Source organism: Vanderwaltozyma polyspora, genomic scaffold (assembly GCF_000150035.1).
Source record: "Vanderwaltozyma polyspora DSM 70294 KpolScaffold1065 genomic scaffold, whole genome shotgun sequence".
In the NCBI taxonomy this organism is placed as follows: domain Eukaryota; kingdom Fungi; phylum Ascomycota; class Saccharomycetes; order Saccharomycetales; family Saccharomycetaceae; genus Vanderwaltozyma; species Vanderwaltozyma polyspora.
Window position 1 is genome coordinate 39,244 of NW_001834660.1, and position 21,440 is coordinate 60,683.

At 30.7% G+C, this 21,440-nt stretch overlaps 13 protein-coding genes across 13 annotated transcripts; 7 read left to right on the top strand and 6 right to left on the bottom strand.

Moving 5' to 3' along the window:
- Positions 1-3,993: 3,993 nt before the first annotated feature.
- Kpol_1065p15 (uncharacterized protein) lies at positions 3,994-4,656 on the top strand (the record flags this gene model as incomplete). The annotated part of the gene is made up of 1 exon (XM_001644808.1): positions 3,994-4,656. One exon carries the CDS (start codon positions 3,994-3,996, stop codon positions 4,654-4,656), a length of 663 nt encoding a protein of 220 aa, XP_001644858.1.
- Positions 4,657-5,957: 1,301 nt separating this feature from the next.
- On the top strand, positions 5,958-7,040 carry ECM2 (Pre-mRNA-splicing factor ECM2; the record flags this gene model as incomplete). Its single annotated transcript, XM_001644809.1, has 1 exon — positions 5,958-7,040. The coding sequence occupies one exon, from the start codon at positions 5,958-5,960 to the stop codon at positions 7,038-7,040; it is 1,083 nt and encodes a 360-aa protein (XP_001644859.1).
- A 470-nt stretch (positions 7,041-7,510) lies between these two features.
- Positions 7,511-8,392, top strand: SPE3 (spermidine synthase; the record flags this gene model as incomplete). Its single annotated transcript, XM_001644810.1, has 1 exon — positions 7,511-8,392. The coding sequence occupies one exon, from the start codon at positions 7,511-7,513 to the stop codon at positions 8,390-8,392; it is 882 nt and encodes a 293-aa protein (XP_001644860.1).
- A 214-nt stretch (positions 8,393-8,606) lies between these two features.
- ALG1 (chitobiosyldiphosphodolichol beta-1,4 mannosyltransferase) lies at positions 8,607-9,962 on the bottom strand (the record flags this gene model as incomplete). The annotated part of the gene is made up of 1 exon (XM_001644811.1): positions 8,607-9,962. The coding sequence occupies one exon, from the start codon at positions 9,960-9,962 to the stop codon at positions 8,607-8,609; it is 1,356 nt and encodes a 451-aa protein (XP_001644861.1).
- A 527-nt stretch (positions 9,963-10,489) lies between these two features.
- IML3 (Iml3p) lies at positions 10,490-11,215 on the top strand (the record flags this gene model as incomplete). Its single annotated transcript, XM_001644812.1, has 1 exon — positions 10,490-11,215. One exon carries the CDS (start codon positions 10,490-10,492, stop codon positions 11,213-11,215), a length of 726 nt encoding a protein of 241 aa, XP_001644862.1.
- Positions 11,216-11,373: 158 nt separating this feature from the next.
- ISA2 (Isa2p) lies at positions 11,374-12,030 on the bottom strand (the record flags this gene model as incomplete). Its single annotated transcript, XM_001644813.1, has 1 exon — positions 11,374-12,030. One exon carries the CDS (start codon positions 12,028-12,030, stop codon positions 11,374-11,376), a length of 657 nt encoding a protein of 218 aa, XP_001644863.1.
- Positions 12,031-12,473: 443 nt separating this feature from the next.
- On the bottom strand, positions 12,474-13,403 carry UBA3 (NEDD8-activating protein UBA3; the record flags this gene model as incomplete). The annotated part of the gene is made up of 1 exon (XM_001644814.1): positions 12,474-13,403. One exon carries the CDS (start codon positions 13,401-13,403, stop codon positions 12,474-12,476), a length of 930 nt encoding a protein of 309 aa, XP_001644864.1.
- Positions 13,404-13,683: 280 nt separating this feature from the next.
- On the bottom strand, positions 13,684-14,253 carry SND3 (Snd3p; the record flags this gene model as incomplete). Its single annotated transcript, XM_001644815.1, has 1 exon — positions 13,684-14,253. The coding sequence occupies one exon, from the start codon at positions 14,251-14,253 to the stop codon at positions 13,684-13,686; it is 570 nt and encodes a 189-aa protein (XP_001644865.1).
- A 1,862-nt stretch (positions 14,254-16,115) lies between these two features.
- VID24 (glucose-induced degradation complex subunit VID24) lies at positions 16,116-17,198 on the top strand (the record flags this gene model as incomplete). Its single annotated transcript, XM_001644816.1, has 1 exon — positions 16,116-17,198. The coding sequence occupies one exon, from the start codon at positions 16,116-16,118 to the stop codon at positions 17,196-17,198; it is 1,083 nt and encodes a 360-aa protein (XP_001644866.1).
- A 396-nt stretch (positions 17,199-17,594) lies between these two features.
- Positions 17,595-18,080, top strand: Kpol_1065p24 (uncharacterized protein; the record flags this gene model as incomplete). The annotated part of the gene is made up of 2 exons (XM_001644817.1): positions 17,595-17,635; positions 17,732-18,080. 2 exons carry the CDS (start codon positions 17,595-17,597, stop codon positions 18,078-18,080), a joined length of 390 nt encoding a protein of 129 aa, XP_001644867.1.
- Positions 18,081-18,330: 250 nt separating this feature from the next.
- Positions 18,331-18,795, bottom strand: FCY1 (cytosine deaminase; the record flags this gene model as incomplete). The annotated part of the gene is made up of 1 exon (XM_001644818.1): positions 18,331-18,795. The coding sequence occupies one exon, from the start codon at positions 18,793-18,795 to the stop codon at positions 18,331-18,333; it is 465 nt and encodes a 154-aa protein (XP_001644868.1).
- A 735-nt stretch (positions 18,796-19,530) lies between these two features.
- Positions 19,531-20,445, bottom strand: Kpol_1065p26 (uncharacterized protein; the record flags this gene model as incomplete). Its single annotated transcript, XM_001644819.1, has 1 exon — positions 19,531-20,445. One exon carries the CDS (start codon positions 20,443-20,445, stop codon positions 19,531-19,533), a length of 915 nt encoding a protein of 304 aa, XP_001644869.1.
- A 526-nt stretch (positions 20,446-20,971) lies between these two features.
- Positions 20,972-21,343, top strand: Kpol_1065p27 (uncharacterized protein; the record flags this gene model as incomplete). The annotated part of the gene is made up of 1 exon (XM_001644820.1): positions 20,972-21,343. One exon carries the CDS (start codon positions 20,972-20,974, stop codon positions 21,341-21,343), a length of 372 nt encoding a protein of 123 aa, XP_001644870.1.
- Positions 21,344-21,440: the final 97 nt, after the last annotated feature.

A 21,440-nucleotide genomic window follows, 5' to 3' on the forward strand; every position in this document is an offset into this window, starting at 1 on the left:
AATGGATAAATATGCCTGATTTAAAAAGAAACTGCATTATTGCCGATGGGCTAAGAATATTGGCAAGAACGTAGTGCAAATTGTAAGAACGACAGCGATGTCGTTCTGTTTGGTTCCTTTCTTTTCAACTAAGTTGGCTATACTTAACTAAATTTAATAAAGGAATTGTTGAAATTTATTCAATTGAATACATTAGCGAGGAAAATTGATTATCATTGTTGGGTTGGTTAGTCCATTCTAGCTGTTCCTCTTTGGCAATCTCCACATCATTTTCTTAGATGATAGCTTATGCATCAAACAAGGAAAAGAAAAGTAACACGCATAAACAGGCAAAATGGGGCAGTATAATCCCGTGTTTCTTACGTCCTTTCTATGCCAGTAGTACTCTCAATCTATCTGTACAAGTTTTTCCTTTTAATTGGGTATTTGTTTACTTTCCTTTAAGAAGAAGGTTATAAAACTGTATTTAAAATATCGACGTCATCTAATGGTAATAGTTCAATGGACAACGTACCATTAAAGTTGTGATTAGAGAAATATCTTAAATTAAAATTAACAGTGACATTAAACATAAAAAAATGTAACGATAAGAGAAAACAATGGTAATTGAGAATACCTCGGTGTAACCTCATTTTTTGTTGATTCTGATACACTTCTTGTAGAATTAAGCGGCTTGAAAAGTAATAGTAACGTTTTAAAAATTAGAAATAAAACAAAATCAAGACAATTGATTTGAAAATTAGTTGTAATAAATTAGGTTTAGATAAAATCATAAAATTGGAACAAGAAACCTTTGTATCGAGATAGAGAGATACGCTATAATCTCTCAGAATTACCTACAAAAAAGATTCTAATAAATTGTTTTAACTCTATACAACAGTAATAAACTAGAAAACAAACCAGAAACTTGTAATAATAATTTTTAACAAGTTGGTACCTACAAAATACTATAATTCACCATCGGGCAACTAACACCTCAAAATCAAAAAAATAAAAAAGGTTTTGAATGAAACACATCAAATTAAGCTTGTAATGATTAGCCATTTTTACATACAAATCGAATGTCACCTCAATATCACAAGTCTATATTTGTATCTTAGTGTTACCAAAGACAAATCTGCCTAACAAAATGGTCAATAGGGTAGTACTCTTGAGCAAAGTAAATAAATGTTGCAACCGAAGACCAACAAAATGTAGAGAAAGAAATAGAGGCAGAAAGAGATTAAATCTCCAAAATATTCAATAATGGTAAAAATACTTCGAAATGCCTGGTTTAACCGTCCGCATTCGTTTCGAATGGCTAAGTTACGACGAGGGTTTACCCATAAATATCAGTAATAACAATACTTGTGTGGTTTCGGGTTTTGCAAAAAAGTACTATCGCTTGCATTTCATTCTCTGAGCTAGACGGGAACATCATACTCAGGAAAGAATAATAGGAATAACATTGATACTAAAACATCTCAGGTAAGATAGGAGAAAGAGACTCATCTATGTTTTACCACACTACTTTTAAAAAGAAAGATTTGATATTTTTTCACTTTTTACAAGAAGCATTTCTACTGACAATAGATGGAGAACCAGGACTATAAATATAATAATAGTAACGTAACAAATATCTGTCTGTAATAAGAAGAAGAACTAAAGTAAAACAGGTATATGTGCCTTGGGTTTTAGTGGTTTGATAGCTACAACTAAATTTGCAATTATAAGAAAAAAAAACATTTTAATGTTGCCAGTGTTAATATTCATGCAGTTTTTGTTTGTAGCGGTAGTTACCGTAACAAGCATTGGCCATAAGAGGGCAGAGAACCTAATGTTCTATAAAAGGACTACGTCTATTATAAGAGAGGAGAAAAACAGTTAATTCATTTGATTATATTTAGTATTATTGGTATTATCACCATCAGCAGAGGTAGAGGCAGAGATGGCAGTACTTTCTACTTACAAGATTGTAAAGATAGAGAAATTTTCACTTCAAATCATGATTCGAACTACTGTTGCAAATAGAGGAAGAAAAAAATAGACACACTACGTAAGGATAGAAGGAGAACAAGGAGGACAGGACCTAGACGATTAAAAACGACCAAAATAGTTCCTAGAACAGTGGAACAAATGAAGAAGAAAATTGTGTTTAGTATAATCTATATAGAGAATAATACTATACAAAACATCACTTGTCTGAGATTTTAAGCATCAAGCAGAATTTTATTCATATTATCCAAAATAAAAAAACACTTGATTTTACATAATATAATTTTAAGATTTAGAAAATATACTACTACTTGACATTCAATGAGATGGTTAATTCTGGAAACGAATGGGTTCCCCCCAAACTAATTATGACAATATATCCATTCTCATTAAGGAGACATAGTAAATGCAGTGTGCTTAATCTAGAATAAATTTAAATTTTCATTTGACTATCTTCAATAATATCATGAATTGTCTGAGGTTTTTCCTATTTTATTCTCTGCTGATCCTTTCTGTGATTTAATATTTCATCAATTAGAGAGTTAGTCCAGCTGAGATAGCATAGCTGATAATAGTATCTTTTTATTTTTTTGTTTCTGTATTGATTTAGTTTAAGAAATGTGGTTAACATTTCTTGTATCGCAGAATCCTGCTTCTAAAAAGGACGGGTGTAGGAAATAATAATTGTAGAAATAGTAATAATGATAATTTTATTATTATCACCATCGATCTATGCTACTGTTATTATCTCTATGAAGATGTATTTTCATTTAACTTAAGTTCTCTAAACTTACTACATGTGTAAGCTTTCCCAATATGTAGTGATATTTTTCAGAATTAATTAAATTGACTTCATTCGTACGCTATTTCTTCAAATGGTGTGGGATATATCGAAATGAAAATGATTCCCATTATGTTCTTGCAGCTGATAATTCCTTTACTGAATTTTCACTTAAAATGTAATTATATTCTCAATCTCTCATTTAGCCATAATTGTTCTATCAATACTAAGTTTTACTTAATCTTTAAATACAACTATATATCGAAATCGAAATCATTATATATAAATATATATATGGATAAGTATTTTCATACCTTTGAGAATTATTCTTTTTTCCATTCCTTAATTCAGTCTTTTTTCCATTTCTATCTGTTTTTGGTTCGACACTTAAATTCTATTATTTTAGACATTCAGAATTATTTAATTATTTATATCTATTTCACATTCTCTTCTTCTATAATATATTTCTTAGCTGTTGGTAATTACATCATCGCTATCCACATTATATATAACAAATAACCGTCAGCGAAAAAAAAAGGCTTTAATTAGTACCAATTATACTATTTTTTTAAGTTTGATTTAGGTACTATTTGTTTACTGATTTAATATAAATTTAACTCTTTTATATCAATCTGTCACTGTTAATATAGCATACACATTGATTATATACATCTACTAGTATTAAATATAGATCAAGCAATTTGTTCATCGTGAGCAGAATTGAAAAAACGAAGAAACAAACGAGAAGCTTTTTACGTCAACGTCACTAAGTTTACCAATTGTATTATTATTGAAATTAATCTAAACTACTAATAAATAAATAAATTCAACTTAATTGTTTTGAACCATGAACGACAGCAGCATTGCCATTACACATTCTACTAATAAATACATATTGGGTCCCATGGTAAGCGGTTTCAATGAAACTGTAAATATGAAAAATAATTTAAGGGTTGATTCAATCAATTCCACTGTTTAATTACTTTACCAATACTGACAAAAAATTTAGTACTTTGTTGCCAACACTACCAATCAACCAACACATAGAAGACGACTTGAAAGGTAAATTAAATAGAAGGGCATTAAACTTTTCGTTTATTGAAAAAGATGTCGATTCTGTTTCATTAAACAGAAATAATTCAAGTTCTAGTACATTGGTTTCCGAAATTGATAGATCATGTTTTAGTCCATCCTCTAGCGATGCTACGGCTAGTAGCTACATTGCAGTACAGCAAAGAATGCCAAATATGAATCAAATTAATAGTAACTATCAATCTAATATCATATCAACACCTTTTATGGTACAATCTGAATTTATTAACTCTCCAGTACCTCAACATAACGTTCAAATCCCAATACGTTCACAATCATCATCACCATTGAGTTATATTAATACTCCTGTATCAGAACAACAGCAACAACAGCATTATATTCTACGTCAACCAAGTCAACCAAATCAATCTGCATCACCAATACAATCTTACATTCCAGTTCAACAACACAATATTCAACCTGAATTGCATAATCCTATAAGTTTTATTCCACAACAACCTATTACATCTGAATCCCCAAAAGTTCCTTCAATGAAAAATACTAATATTTCAAGTTCTACTAAGAAGAGTGCTACTGAGAAGAAGAAATCTATCAATAACAATATACCAGTGACTAGAAAGAAAGGCACTGGCATTAAACATTTAAGCATAGAAAAGAGACGTAGATTTGAATGTAAAACATGTGGAAGAAAGTTTACAACATCAGGGCATTTGACAAGACATAATAGAATTCACACAGGAGAAAAAAATCATGTCTGTCCATTTGAAGGTTGTAATTTAAGATTTAGCAGAAACGATAACAGCTTACAACATTATAAGACCCATTTAAAAAAACAAAAGAAGAAATAAGTACAATATGTTCTTCTAAAACTTATATTCCTGATTCCTTTTTGAATCAATCATGCATTCTCATCATTCCACTACAATAATAGTTGTAAGATTAGTATTAAAGACAGCCAAGTCCTGGTGTTTTTATACAATGGATACTTCTTCAACAAGATAATCATATTAAAACACATTGTTTTAATTATATACATACCGTTATTTATAGTTCTATTTATGTATTAATAGACACACATACAATTGTTTTGGCAAATATCATCCAGTACCAGTAGATATAAACGTGTAACCATATAATATAAATGGTGTTTCTCTCAATTTAGTTCTGAATTTTTACCACGAGTAAAACTAAGATAGGTATCAATAACACCTTGTGTGATAAATTCCAAACATATACTGATTTCTAGAGACAGAAAATTCAATTGTTACTGAAGTGACAGTAATGTAATCTACCATGTTATATGATTTCTTACATACCAGATGATGATGATGCCCTAACTATATCGTGTTGCCATAATAAAAGTAACTCATTATGTACGTTATAATAGCGCTATGGTTACAACTGAAAAGTTTTTCTGTTTCAATACAAAAAAATTTCGAGTATTTAAGCGACCTTCTAAATGAGAAGTATCAAAAAAAGATACCAATTCTTTTCTTTGACTGACACTTTTGTTAAACGTTAGATTGTTAAGAGAGAGTTTTGTTATACCATACTACTAATATGTTAGTATGATCATGCACAATGACATATAGTTTTAAATTTATATCTCTATGGGGTACTAAATTTATAACAGTGGTATTTCATTTTATACTTTTTTGTTCTTGTTTAAATTTTAGACAAAACAAAGTGATAAATAATTCAGATGAATTGATGTCACTGTGATATTGTCTTTGTTGCATTTTATATGATAGTACGTTTTGTTTTATATTGGAAGATTTTGATGATGATAGCCTTAATAACAACAACTTGAATTTCTTCAACCGAAACAACAGGTGGAAACAATTATTTTGACATAGCTTTTTAACCCTGATCTATTATCTTCCAATATAAATCATTTTCTATCAATGCAATCTTTATATCTTATCATTTTCTTGATTATATATCCTGGTAATCTGTAATCATTCTTGATTGAGTTTTTACTCTGTAATGATTTCTGCCATTTATATTCATCGTCAATATCAACTAATTTCTCGTGCAGCAGACTTTGAAATTTTAACAACTATTTTAAAGAGATGAGATGAGATGAAGTCAAATGGAATAGAAGGTTGTAACATTTAGATATAGAATAAATAGATATAATAACGGCGAGATGTCCGAGGATCTGTTTAATATATGTGATCAATGTTTGGGTGATTCCAAAAATGTTAGAATGATAAAAGTACCTTCAGGTTTAGAATGTAAAATCTGTACTTATCCCTTCACTGTTTATAAATTTAAAACTTCCAATAGAGCATCCAATATTACCAAGACTTTAATTTGTAAAAGATGCTCAGACCAACGTAATATCTGTCAATGTTGTATGCTAGATATGACTTGGCATATTCCTGTAAATTTGAGAGACCAAATCATATCATTGATAAATAATGGATCATCCGGAACAATAGTAACAAAAGAAGCCAAAAATGATATAATGAAAAGGTACATTTCTTTAAAGGATATCAAATTGGGCGGTGCTGAATTTACTAGTGATCCTAAAAAGGTTCAAGAGTTACTCGATAATCTAAAGGAAGAATTAACTACAGGAAGCAATAAAAGTATTATACGGGAGAGTACTCAAAAATCTACTAGTATCACAGAAAAGAATTCAAAATATGAATCAGTAAATATCACTAATTTGATATCAAAATTACCATTATCAAATTCCATATCCGAATCAAGTGAGCCAACTAAATCTTTCTTTATCTATAACATTGATCCATCAATCCCTGAATGGAAAGTAAGAAATAGGATTAGTGAAATAATAAATCTCAAAGATTGGCAAGATACATCTTCGAATTCATTAATTATTAATCATAAAAGCAGATGTGGTGGTATTAGGTTTAAATCAGCAGATTTGGGTAATAAGTTTGTTTCATCCTTACAAGAAACAGGGAAGGTATTTACGTCATCAGAATGTTTAATAAGAGGTATAATAGATATAGATCAGAACCAAATATTCGTTATACCATGGCATTCTGGATTTTCCACAGCATCATTTGGTGATAATATTGGAGAGAACGTTAAATTGAGTTCACGTTTAGAAAAATTTATTAGAAAGGAAAGAATTGGGAAAGATTCTATCTTAATTGATCAACAGTTGCCATTAACAACTTCCAAAAGACAACTTAAATCGAATAAAGAAAATAAAAAGAAGAATAAGAAACCAAAAAGGATACCCAATTTACAATTATAAACTTAGCATTTCCTTAATTTCAGTTGGTATCTTACATTAAAATATAATGAAAGAATATCATAAATATTACATAAAATTAATCAGTTTGGCATTTTAGTCAGTTATTTTTTTTTATATAATTAATACAATTGACAGTATTCATATTGTTTAATCATTTTCTACTTTAGTATTGAATTACTAACAGTTCTATTCACTAAAAATATATAACTTGATCTAGTTGACTAATTTTACTGTGTCGTTGAGCCTCACCTCATCGATATTTTTTTTTTCACTTAGTTTTTTTCCCCACTGAAAAATTTTCCTGATGAACTTTTTAAGATCAACTATATAAAGTGAACAGATGTCAGTTGAATGGTTTGATCGTTTATGACTTCTAAAAGCTGCATTAATCTTTAATTGATTTCTTTTAAGTTAGTCAAGGAACATATATTGTTGTTGTTATATATCAAACTTTTCAAAGTAAAGCAAGAATGTCTCAAGAAATTACTCACCCAACAATTGTTGATGGCTGGTTCAGAGAAATCTCTGATACTATGTGGCCAGGTCAAGCCATGACTTTGAAAGTTGAAAAGGTTTTACATCATGAAAAGTCCAAATACCAAGATGTTTTGATTTTCAAGTCTACTACTTATGGTAACGTCTTGGTTTTAGATAATGTTATTCAAGCTACTGAACGTGATGAATTTTCTTACCAAGAAATGATCACTCATTTGGCTATGAACTCACATCCAAATCCAAAAAAAGTTTTAGTCATTGGTGGTGGTGATGGTGGTGTCTTGAGAGAAGTTGTCAAGCATGAATCTGTTGAAGAAGCTTGGTTATGTGACATTGATGAAGCCGTTATTAGATTGTCCAAGGAATACTTACCAGATATGGCCAAGGCTTACTCCCATCCAAAGGTTAAAACTCACATCGGTGATGGTTTCCAATTCTTGAGAGACTACCAAAACACTTTCGATGTTATTATAACAGATTCTTCTGACCCAGAAGGTCCAGCTGAATCCTTATTCCAAAAGGCTTATTTCGAATTATTGAGTAGCGCTTTAACTGAAAAGGGTGTTATTACTACTCAAGCTGAAAGTATGTGGATTCACTTGCCAATAATTAAGGATTTGAAAAAAGCCTGTGGTGAAGTTTTCCCTGTTGCTGAATACGCCTACACCACTATTCCAACCTACCCATCTGGTCAAATTGGTTTCATGGTTTGTTCTAAGGACAAATCTGCTAACGTTAAGAAACCAATTCGTGAAATTTCTGAAGAAAAGGAACGTGAATTATACAGATACTACAACAAGAGAATTCATGAAACTTCTTTCGTTTTACCAACTTGGGTTGACAAAGAATTGAACTAAGATATCTTGATGATACCTTGATTCTAAATAATTCAACAACTTTTTATTAATATAATTTCATATAGATGTATTTTACTTAATAAGTTTAATATATTATTCGCATTGTTAAAAGTATTTTATATATGTGCATTAAAAATAAGGTCATTAATACAACTTTGTTTTTTTAATATGATTGATACTAAAAAATAAAAGGTAAAAGGTAGATTATAATAATTTATCTAATTAAATTTAATTTTTTCATTACTGGCTTCCAACTAGAGTCCCAATTTTTTGACGATTCCTGAAGAACATTTTCCTTTAATACTTCATAAAGTTCCGCATCTTTCATTGCAAATATTAGAGATTCGTGTAATTCTCTTCTATCTGCAAATTTTAACCCATTTTCCTTATGTGTAACTAATTCATCTAAAACTGGATAATTCAATGCTAGAACAGGTAACCCCGAACCAAACATATCTAATATTTTCATGGGTAAGTCTAAACCAGAACTCGAACTATGCAATGAGACACCATAATCACATAAACGTAGTAATTTTGGATAATCTTCTGAAGATAACCATGCAAATTGAATAGTGCACCTATTCCATTTATAATCGCTCACTTGTTTCATTATTTCTTCTTTCATTGGACCTTTACCTGTTATAACACATAAAATCTTTGGCAAATTATTATCAAATTTTTGGTAAGAGCTTTCATAAATCTTCAATGATCCAATTAGTATTCCTATATCTTCATCTGGTGTAAAAGAAGTAGATGTCACTATTAATTTATCTCCTTTAGTTAAATCGAAATCTAAAGGGACCAAATTCTTCATGTAAGGTTCGGATTGGATTTTATCATTTCTTTCAACTAAACTACCTTGGAAAGGACTAAATTGTAAACCGGGACGGTCATAAAGAACATAGCATCTTGATTTTTTCAATCCAAAATTATTAACCAAGTAATCTTTCATACTTTCAGTCACAGTTAAATTGTAATCTGAACTTTTACTGAATATGTACTCAATAACGAATGAGATTAACACTAAAGGATGATAAAAATTGTTATTAAATTTCAATTGTAAAATCGAATAACCAAGGTTATGCCAATCGACCATTAATTTACAACCAGTTAATCTGTAAAAGGCCACGATCGGTAATATTGGAATAGTAGGAGGATTTTGAACTAAAATGATATCACTACCTCTCAATTCCCATAAATGTCTTAAGATTGAAACAATTTGGAATAAAACTTTCTTAATCATAAATAATATCTTACCGCTACTCGAGTTTGTCAATTGTGGTAGCTCATGTATAGTAATATTTGAATCATCGATGATTCTTGCAGGGATATTGGAATTGACATAACCACATAATTCTACTTGCCAACCATTTTCACTAAAACTAATTGCATGATTGCACATTCTTGGAGAATGACCAATGTCACCAATAACATAAATAATTATCCTTTTCTTAATAGATTTAGTTCCAACTAACAAAAAGGGCATAACATAATAAACCCAAACCGTTAAACTAAGATAAACTATCAATAAGACCAGCAACCATTGTGAAATATCTGAAGACCATATCATGATTCCAGATATCCAATCTTAATCAATCAGAGCAATTAATCAATAGCTAACCTAACACTTCAAATCAAAGGATTCTTGACTGCTGTCACTTCAATAACAATCAATTAAGTATTATCAAAATTTAAATAGATTTCAATGAATACAAATAACACTTGATCCCTACCAACAATGTCGATTCCATTGTTTAGAAGGGTCTAAATGATGAAACTCATCTGTTATTGTTCAGTTCTTTTAAATTTTGGTCATTTTAAAAAATAAGAAGCATCGAAGCATCTTAAAGTTTAAAGAAAAGTTTCATTCAAAAGGTTGTTGTTTCTTTACATGACTTGGAAACTTATATAGGAATATATGTTTCTATATTATTATTATCAATCTATCGATTTGATTATGTTATTCGATATTTGATATTTGATTGTTAGAGGATTGGGATCATCTCCGGTGTATTTTGTGTGATTTATTGGGATTTATATAAATATATATATCAATATTTGGGAAGTTTTGATATAGTGTTTTCAATTGCCATTATTATGCCTTATTCGTGGACATTCTATGCATTAAATGAGTTTATTGACATTATTAAGTATATCGATGTATTGGAAGAATTGTTTGGCACAACTATAACATACTATGTACATAATTTACAGAAAGGTCCAGATGACAGCGATGATGCTAATCGTTTTAAGAAGATTGAATTACACTTTGAATTTGAAGACTCTCAATCCAAAGTTATTATAATTGGTAATGATTCACTGGATGTACCTGCAATTTTAAGTCATTCTGGAGACCATGATAATTCAGGCAAGATTTTGATCGATTGGTTCAAGTCGGAAATAGATGTTATTATATGGCAATTGAAGATAAATAAGAAATTGATGATTCAATTGGCAGATTCGGTTATTGAAAATGATATTACTGAGACAGATTTATCAAATAGAAACTGGTATCTAACAAAATTTGTATTTGATGTTACAACAACAGTTGATAATAATTTACAAAAAATGGAATTTGAAATTTCAAAGGATAGTTGTCAAAAATTGGGAAAGAATGCTAAACATCCGTACAGTGAAGCTATAATCCCTTATATATATGAGAATACGGGATTAGATACAATAAAATTGCCATTGTCATCAATAAGCTTTACCAATTCCTGTAAAATCACAGAAAGTAACATAATTACCATTCCGTTTTCAATAAAATCAAATCTTTTGATTACATTTCTGTTAGAGACTCAACCAAATAATAGCAAAAGTTGATGATAATATGTATATTGTTTATTTAAAGAAAATTTTCAGAATATTGACAAAATTAAATATTAATTAATTAGTTATTTACAAAAATGACTGATCTATTGATGATCCTTATTTTGGGGTGAATCATCAAATGATAATGAGATTAAAACATATCGATTCAATTAATGGTCGATGTCGAAACTACTGCCGCACCCACATGAACTTTTTAGACTTCCGCCCAATATTTTAAATGATGACCCAATTAATTCTTTGGTATATGTAAGATAAGTATTGTTTAAAATGGTCAAAGATTTTTCATCAATTAATATTTTAGTATCATTCTCAGGTATTATAAACACAATCATTTTATTGTCAGTGACATCATCTGAATCAAATTCTAAATCATTGTCGTCCTCGTCTTCAATACCTTCTTTGATTTCACTGTTCTCTAGTTTGGAATCTGAAACCTGTTCTGTATTCCCAAAAGATTGTACTATATTCTCTACCTCAGTTTTTGGGATAAGTTTTAAGTTGTACTGGAAACCATGACATCCACCGCTCTCAACTGATATCTGTAAAGCTTCGTTTGAAGTTTTATTGATTTCTGACAATCTCCTAGCTGCTCTTTCAGAGATTTTCAAATTTAGCTTTGGATTACCATTGATTATCTTCAATGGAGTTACCAATGGCTCATCATTCGGTATACTTTCATTAGAAGTGGTATTTGAATAATTTCTTAAAACTACTGGAAATAAAGGTATCGATCGTCTTTGATAAATGATCCTGGGGCTGAGATACAGAGACGCTCTTCTAGGCACAAAAGAAATTGATCTGTACATTTATTGATTCAATTTAATTCTCCCCCTCTCTATATATATACGATTTCCAATTAAGAAAAGATAGATTGATGTTGACTCTAGAATATTATAAATCAATTTTCCTAAAAAACAATTTGGCCTTGATCTATTGCTAAATGAACAAAAATCGGCTGAAAATATTCACTTGTTGCTACTCTTACAACTGGTTTGGAATATTTCAATCAATATCAGTACTCAAATACAGGAATCATTGATTCAAATCCATCAAATTATTCATTATTTAACTAATAATTAATAAGGAACGGTTCTGTTTTAAATCAAATCAAGTTCGGATTTCGATACTAAGAGACTAGTGCAGCAGGGTAACTAAGGCTGATTAATTAAAGTTGCAGTATTATACAATAAAATGAATCATATTCATGGTAATTGGTATATCAACGATGGATAATTGAGATTGGTATGGATTAAATACTACTACAAACTGTACAATTTGGGTTTCTCTGATGGACGTAGACGTAATTGAATACAGAATCCGAGCCATTGTATATACTGAAATTCTTCAAGTTATCGAAATTTAATAAGTCGTAATAGATTTTGATTAACATATTACAACATTGGCCAGCAATGATTGCATTTGTTGTTGATACACTAGGGATGATTTTTTTAATTACTCCTAGGATATAGTTTACATTAAATTTTTTTTCATCTATGGTTATATTAAATTGGTTTGCTCTCTCGATACATAATTGTAGTAATTTATCAAGGTGTGATTTATCATCTAAGTTTGCATTTGTGAATTGGACATTGATCACGTACTGGATAATGTGTTCTATTGACCGTGGGTTATTTGCAATCGTGCACATCGGGACAGTTTCTTGTATTGAAGGTAAAGTGTCTATAGAGCATTCCCAACAAGAGGTGATGCCTGGAATGATTGTTTTAACATGACCTTTAAAGCCTTCTGTACCACCATCTATGAAAGGTATACATATGTTATAATTCGAATCCTTAGTTAATTGTAGAATTTTTTGGTTGATGAATCTTCTTGGCTCGATTGAGTCTAAACCTGATATAACAAAGTTGAATGATTGAATAAAGTCCATTGATAAATTGAAGATATCTTCATTATGAGCGATGATATTGATATCTAAATCTGGGAAATGATTATCGAAGTAGCTTTTAGCAACAATTGCCTTTGGTTTGCCGATATCATTTTCATTGAATAAGAATTGTCTATTTAAATTTGTTAGTTCAATTGTATCAAAATCAATTATATGAATTTCATTAATAATCTTATTTAAAGGTATCAAGTTTTTTAAAATTTCAGAACCTAACCCACCTGCACCTAATATCAAAATCTTTATCGTTATAGCTGAACCTGAATTGTAATTCATTGATGTGATGTATTCTTATGCTTTCGTCTGATACTTTTCTTGTATAACATTATAAGTATGATTAGAAAATTTCAATTTGATTTTATTAGAACAATATTTAAATAAGTTGCAGCAGCAGCAGCAACCTGCTTGAAAAGAAAGGAAATGTAATGATTTGATGGTGAGAGAGTTAAGCCTAATAAACTGTATAATCAAATATAATATATATATATTTATATATGTGGGTGTGTATAAGGGTGGATAAAAATATTTAAAGGGTAGATAGGATGGGATAGAAAGATCATTCAGCTTTGACACCACCTAAGCCAGCTTTTTCAGCTTCTTCGATAGTTTTTTTATCAGTTTTGTTATCATTTGAACCACCAAACCCACCAAACATGGATGGTGCTTTGAATGGTCTCTTCAAATCGCCAACAGCAGGTTTGTTGAAGATGTGAATTTTAACTAAATTGCTTTCTAAAGCTGATTTAACAGGGGAGATCGATTGCATGAATAATGGGTTTGTATATTTCATATAGAAATGCATGAAACCCATCATTGCGATACCTGAATAGATAGATTTAATGGAAGAATCGATTTGTTTTAAATCGTAATCCTTAACGGTGGTAGTTTCTAATTTTTCACCTTCATTTGACATTGGGTTTGCTGGTACGACATATTTCAAAGTAGTCAAATCGTTTTTTTGTACAATTTTAACTCTTGTTACATAGTAGATGATCCAAGCGATTGCGACAGAAGAACAGTATAGTATTCTGATATAGAAGATGGTAGTTTCATTTTCCATATCCAAACGTCTTGAAATTTGCATCATGACAAGCATGATCAAAAGATTGGTAATTTGAGCATTCATTTTTTTATTTTTGCTTAATACAATTCTTGAGTAAGAGAGAGGTTGGAGATGATGAAAGCGTTGACTGTATCAGATGGGAGTATGGATGTCTAGTTGTATCCAGTTGCAAACGAACAAACAAACAAACAATCAATCAATGGGATTTGATATATTATTGAAAGAGATAGATTAAGAGTGTATATATATAAAGGAAGAAGAGAGAGAGAGTGGAGCATGTGTCAGCAGTGAGCAGAGAGTTGTTGAAAATGAAATGAGATGAAATGAAATGAAATGAAATGAAGTAGAAAGTTCTGTGAGATTCCATAAACTCAACAAAGATTGATATGATGGGTCTTGAACCCGAGAGACAGAGACAGAGATAGAGAGAGAGATACTCTCTATACTCTATCCTCTATACTCTCACAGCATTAGCATAAGCATTGGTTCATATTCACTGATGGATGGATCGTATGGATGGTATGGGATGGGATGGGGACGACGCATATGCTTGCTAACCAACGTGAACAATTTTTTTTTTTGTTTTTTTCGTTTTTTGTTATTTTTTGCATTTGGCGGCGGTGGTGGTGGTTGCCGTTGGATGTGATGACTGCAAAGTATATCACGTGCGTGTAAAGACAGGGTAAACTGCATTGCGTCAGATCACTTTGGATATCACATGCACAGCTATGTCGTTGTAGACGATGGATGGTCCTGGGTATCCATCATTTCTGTTTTCCTCTCGGTACCGTCGTCATCGCACAGCACAACCCACCCAAAACACTTTGCCTATCTGTGAGTATATCACGTGTTACGACCTGTGCAAGAAAATAAGAATCGACAGCTGCTGTTAATGGAAAGAATAGTTGAATACCATCAGCAATAGTATGGTACGCCTCATACCTTAGCATAGAACAGAATAGAATTAAAATAAAATAAAATAAAATAAAAGTAACTATCTGAAGCAATCTATCTGTTTTACCCTTTTCTTTTATTCTTTCTTTTATCTTTTGTCTGCCATGCCGTCCTCACAAGATATTGTACAATTTACTCTATCTCTATCTCTATCTCTATCTACAACTTCACCCAGCTCAGAGCCAATACACTGGAAACAGTAAAAACCACTCACTCTCTTCTTACCACCAAAACACTTCAATTCGATCAGTTTAGAGCCTGTAACATTCAAAAGAAACGCACAAAAGAAACGTCTCGACCATCCCGTTTCTTTTGTGGGCAACCTCATTCTCCCTTTCCCTGCCTGTCTCTCTTCCTCTCTCTTCCTCTCTCTTTCTGGCGTCCAACTCTAGATAAATTATCTTTCAGCTCACCAGGAAACATAGACACCAACTACACAACCACAACCACAACAAGTTTAACAAATTTATCGTCTATTCGATATGCATATTTCTTGTTAATTTGGTCATAAATGTGGGTTAAGTGGTCGCTAGAAGCTGAAAACAGTTACTCATTTCTACACGTTTATTCAGTAAACTCTCTACTATTCATTAAATTTCGATGCTATTCATATCCCATATCCATAATCGATTCAACCCAAACTTATCTGTTTCGATTGCAATTTAAATTATTCCCTCTTACTCACATTCTCTGCCAAAAAAGAAACGGCTGCCAGATGTCTTATCGTATAACTAAAAATTGATAACGATATAATCCGATGAGCAATAACTAAATTTACCATTAATAACTATTCTATATTACCAACTTACTCAAGTATATATATATACATATATATATGCCTATAGTAACTGGCTAAATTCTTCTTGATTTATTCTGATTTATATTCAAATTTCACTATCTCGTTCTATCGGTCTCACAACAGATAGATCATATATATATTCTCTCACACATCATCATCCAACTGCTAAATCATGATTAATAAGTCACTAGAGTCTTCAAAGCTAGCAAATAAAAAATCTCTCAATCATCAAAAATTGGTCAATAATGACCTGTTTGAAGTGTTGCCAGTGCCTTCTGAGGTTTATGAAAATAATTTGAACTTGAGTCTAGGTTTGAAAAAAAATGTTTCAAATGATTCAGACGATATTTATAAATGTTCAATAAAAGATTCTATTGACTCGTTGAATTATTACAACAATAACAGATCGCCTTCTCCTTCAACTACGCCCATCTCAGCAACTGCACATCTATCCAACAAGAAACTAATAAATACAGATAACTCATCATATTCATCAAATCATGTTAATGAGTACCCAATAGAGTCAATAGATGATTTCTCAATAAACCAAACTAATTTCTTAACATCTGGTTATACTTTTAATGGTTATCAAATTTCGGGTTATAAAAAATATCAGGTCACTGTAACTTTGAATACAGTCAACTTGCCTTCAGTATCAAATCCAAATTCTGGCAACACCCTCCTCCAACCTCATATAACTGGTTTACTATCAATCAAAGGTTTAACAAATCAATACCCAGAGATTTCTACCTTCTTCGAAGCTTACGTAGTAACTTCAAACTCATGCACCACTGATAAATTAGACTCAAATTTTGGTTTCTTATCTTCCAGTTGGTCCACTCATGAATCGTTGGATCCATTCAAAGCAGACGATCAAACTGATATAGAGCATTGGTCAAACTTTTCATCGTTCCATCAATTATTCCCTGGAAACAAGAAACAACCATCGAGTTCAAAATCAAATGATGCACAAAGTATGATAGATGGAACTGCTCTTCTAACACCAGAAAATTATATTAATCAAAGATATATATTCATGAGATGGAAAGAAAAGTTCTTGGTTCCATACGAATTAAACAACTCCATCGAAGGTGCTTCCTTTGATGGTTACTACTACATAGTACATGACCAACTGACAGGTTCATTCAAGGGTTATTACTATCATAAGAACGCCGAAAGATTCCAACAATTAGAATTGGTTCCTGACTTCAAAAAATCAAACGTTCATTCTAACTCATCCTTCGAATTTGCATAACCTTTTCATCCAATTGGTTCCGAACAATCAATTATTTTATTTTATTTTTATTATTGTTTTTTTTTATATAGCATATAGATTTTCATTCAAATTATAAATTCATTCATTCATATCTCATTAACAAAATAGACTTCCCATCAACCTAATCAAGAATATAACATACATAAACGCTTATCTTACTTTATTTTATTACTGTCATCTTGTATTTAGTGACATTGCTATAAAGAACGATTTATTCGTAAAATTAATTTTTAAGCTTAAAAATCATGCAATATATAAAAAGAGTTCGATAGACATGAAATTTTGAATGATATAAGTGAGTTTACTGTGATATAATTGGTATTACAGTTGGCAGGATCAGGATACCAACTATTTGCATTTATATATACTATTGAAATGGGTTTGAACAACGTTACTAGACCAGATTTAGCTGTTCGGTATGTATAATTTTTGTCTTCATTATATAAGTGGATTAATTATTGAAATAATATGCTAACATTAAAATTGAACGTATATATGTCTTTTGATTACAGTTATAACCATGCTCCATTACCAAGAGATTCTTCTGTTGCTACTGCTGGATTTGCTGGTGTGATTAATCAATCTATGCCAATGGCAGCTATGTTTTTAAGAAATAAATTTGTTGCTTGGTTTGCCTTAATTCAAAGTTTCCATTATTACTTGAACATTGATTCTGATGACATTGCCAAAATGAAGAAAGCTGATAGCAATGGTATGGATCAACCTCCATCTATTCGTGTATTGCTTTCTTTGGTTTCTTTGATTGTTTCTTATCTAGAATTGATTTATCCACAACCTGCACCTCCTTTACCAACTGATAATGCAAGTAAGTCTGAAGAGACTAACACTGCTACTGAATAAATTATGATTAGGGAGACGATAATAAAATAGAAACAATATCATACTATACCATGACATATATCTCCTTATAGACATTATTATAGTTAATAAGAATAATAATAGTAATAATGCTAAAAGACAAGAATATGTCTATATATAAACTTATAAAATTGATAACATTAAAATAATAAATTATGTACCGGTAACGTTTAATTATTTATCATAGACTAATTAAATATTTGTTAAGAATGAGTATTAAGAAAAGGTATATTCATTTGCCAATATCTTCAAACCAATCGCTTGGTCTAGTTTCGATAAATAAATTCATAATACTCTTACATCTTTCATCATCGACTACTAGCACTTCAGCACCTCTACTTTTCAAATATTCTTCACCAGGACTCTTGAAATTGACATTTTCACCAACAACAACCCTTGGAATACCATACATTAAAATTGCACCAGTACACATATCACAAGGAGATAAGGTAGTATATAAAGTAGTATTCTTATAAACTTTACCTTCTAATCTACCACAGTTTTCTAATGTTGAAATTTCACCATGTAAGGTTGCTGAACCTTTTTGAAATCTCATATTATGGCCACGACCTAGAATTTTACCATCCTCGTTATTAATTAAACAACCACCAATTGGAACACCACCTTCCTCATAACCCTTGGATGCTTCTTCGTAAGCAACATCCATACCTAATTTATCCCATTTACCATCAGACATCTCGATATTTTATTCTATTCCTCTTATTATTATTAAAAATTGATCAATTCGATTATAACGATCAATAGCAATTAATAGAATTCACCCAATAAGAACTAAAAGGTCAATTGATCTAATATGGTTCTTATAAACTTAACTCATTGATTAAAAAGAAAAAAAATTTTCACTTTTATATAAGATGATTTAATCATTTCGAATAATTCCGATGTCACACAGCTTAGCTTATTCATCAACTAAGCTTTAAATTTTTTATTAGAATGGTGATACTTGTTGATGTAAAATTTGACACTGTCTGTCGACGTCAGGAATTTAGAAAGTGGATGATTACAAGTATCTTTGATTTAGTTTCGATTGATAGTGTTGTTTATTGGTATATATTGGTAAGGTAGAAAATTGTATATTGTGTATTGTTGTATTTTTTGTCAATTCTCTATTACTGAAATTGGTCGATTTTGAATTATCGTTGTGACTCTGTCACTGCTAGTTGTTGATAAATTTTTATATTCTTCGTTGACATTACACTGTGAAAACCAAATTAAGAATATATACATGTGTTTATTTTTGTATCAATTACTTAAAGTTCTTGTTGGATTATGATACCAATATATATCTATCTATCTATCTCTCTATAAATTAAAAATAAAACAGTATTTTGAAAAAAATCTATAAAACAATACGGTCAAAAAGAAAGCATATGGAATTATGTCATGTGAAGGGTAAGGGGTCACAATTGGTTCAGTTCATTACTCTCATTGCCAGTTCGAATGCTGTAAAAGTTGCAGCATTTGCTGGTGTCGCCCTCATCATCGTTACACCAAAACCTTTAAAGAATACTGGTAATCCACCTCTTTTATATAAATCGGAACCAACTTTAAATAATGATGTGCTGAATTTTGGTTTTTTCAAATTATCAGATTGAACTACCGATTTAATCACATCAATTGGATATACCAGCATCCACAATGTTGTACCAGCGGCTGCACCGAATAAACATAATTTCCATGGAGGTATTTCAGTTCTTGGAGTTCCCTTGTTGACTTGATTAGCAATTAATGACTCGTATACTAAAAAATATATCCCTACACCATGGCCTGCTCTTAACATCATAATAGGTAACCCACGCATCAATTGACCTTGGGAAACTAATTTTTTGATACAATCAATTGGACCTTTAAATTCTGCATTTGCACTTGATGCAGTTTGAGTTTGCAATCTAATTCTAACATGTTCTATAGGTGAAGCTAAAAACGAATTTACTACACCACCAGTAAACCCACAGATATAATATTGAGGTAATGTTAAAGTCTTGGAACCATTGTTATTTCTGCTATTGAAAAATCTTTTCATATATTCGTTAACACCAAATTGAACAGATACACAAGCACCAACACCTACTAATGGAATCAAAGTACCTTTATAGAACCCAAGCAAACCTTCATTTTTCAATAAATCCTTGATCACTTCCATTTGAGTAGTATTCTTCATAGAAGTTTGTAAACGTACTTTAGTAGTATCAAAAGGTTGACCAACTAAAACCTGAGCTATACCACCAATAGTACCAGCAAAGAGATCCTTTACGATTCTAACATGATTGTTGGCAACTAATAATTGTTCATCGACAATTTGAGGTGGTACTAATTCATCTGACATCTATTAAATACAGCTGTATGTTGCTTGTGCTTTTATATATATATATTCAATTGAGCTAAACGTTTTAAAGCCTTTTCCACTACCAAATCTTATTATATCCAAATGTAAACTATTTAATACTCGATAATGAATCCAGAAACCAATAAAAAATATGTCCTCACAACCTTCAATTGGCAGGATCTAATCACAATATCTAGCATTTGTTATAAGTAAAACTTAAATCCTAGTTCGATTCCAGTTTAATAATCCAGATTTAAAGGTTTCGATTCGAACAATGGGATATATCGAATTTGAAGATTTTAATTCGAATGATGACTCTTAAAGATAATGAGATATTTCAGAATTAAAGTTAAGTTATGATGAAGAAGGAAGGAAGGAATGATGGAATAAAACAAAATTTACTCATATTGGAACAACAGTAGTCTGTACGACTCACTTTATCTAAGGTTAATGGTCACTTAAAGAATTTTATTCTTTTTTTTAGATCATTGAGTTGATAAGATCAAGGGTATTTATAATAACATCGATGTCTTTAAAGAGAAGGCTATCTTCAGATTTAGAACAGGAGAGTGTCGATAGATCAAGTTCTAAGTGTATAATATGTAATGAGTATCCTTGCCTGAATGAATCTATTCCGATTGAATTATATCAAAGTCATATGGATAATTTACATGATAATATCTGTATAAAATGTAATGCCAATTTCATTAATGAACATTTGTTAAGTATGCATCTTGAAGAATCTCATAATCCTTTCAAGCAATTGAAGGATTTGAAATGTTTTGAACCAGATTGTTCAATCATTGTTAATTCTCATCAGGAGAGAATTAAACATTTAAAATCAGTACATAATTATCCTGATGATTATAATTTTAATATTATCTATAATGGTGTTTAAATTAAATACAAATATCTACAATTATGAGTTTGAGTGTGTGTGAAGTGCCAATGAGTACACACTAATGCTATGGTAGTTTTGATAATGATGACGATGG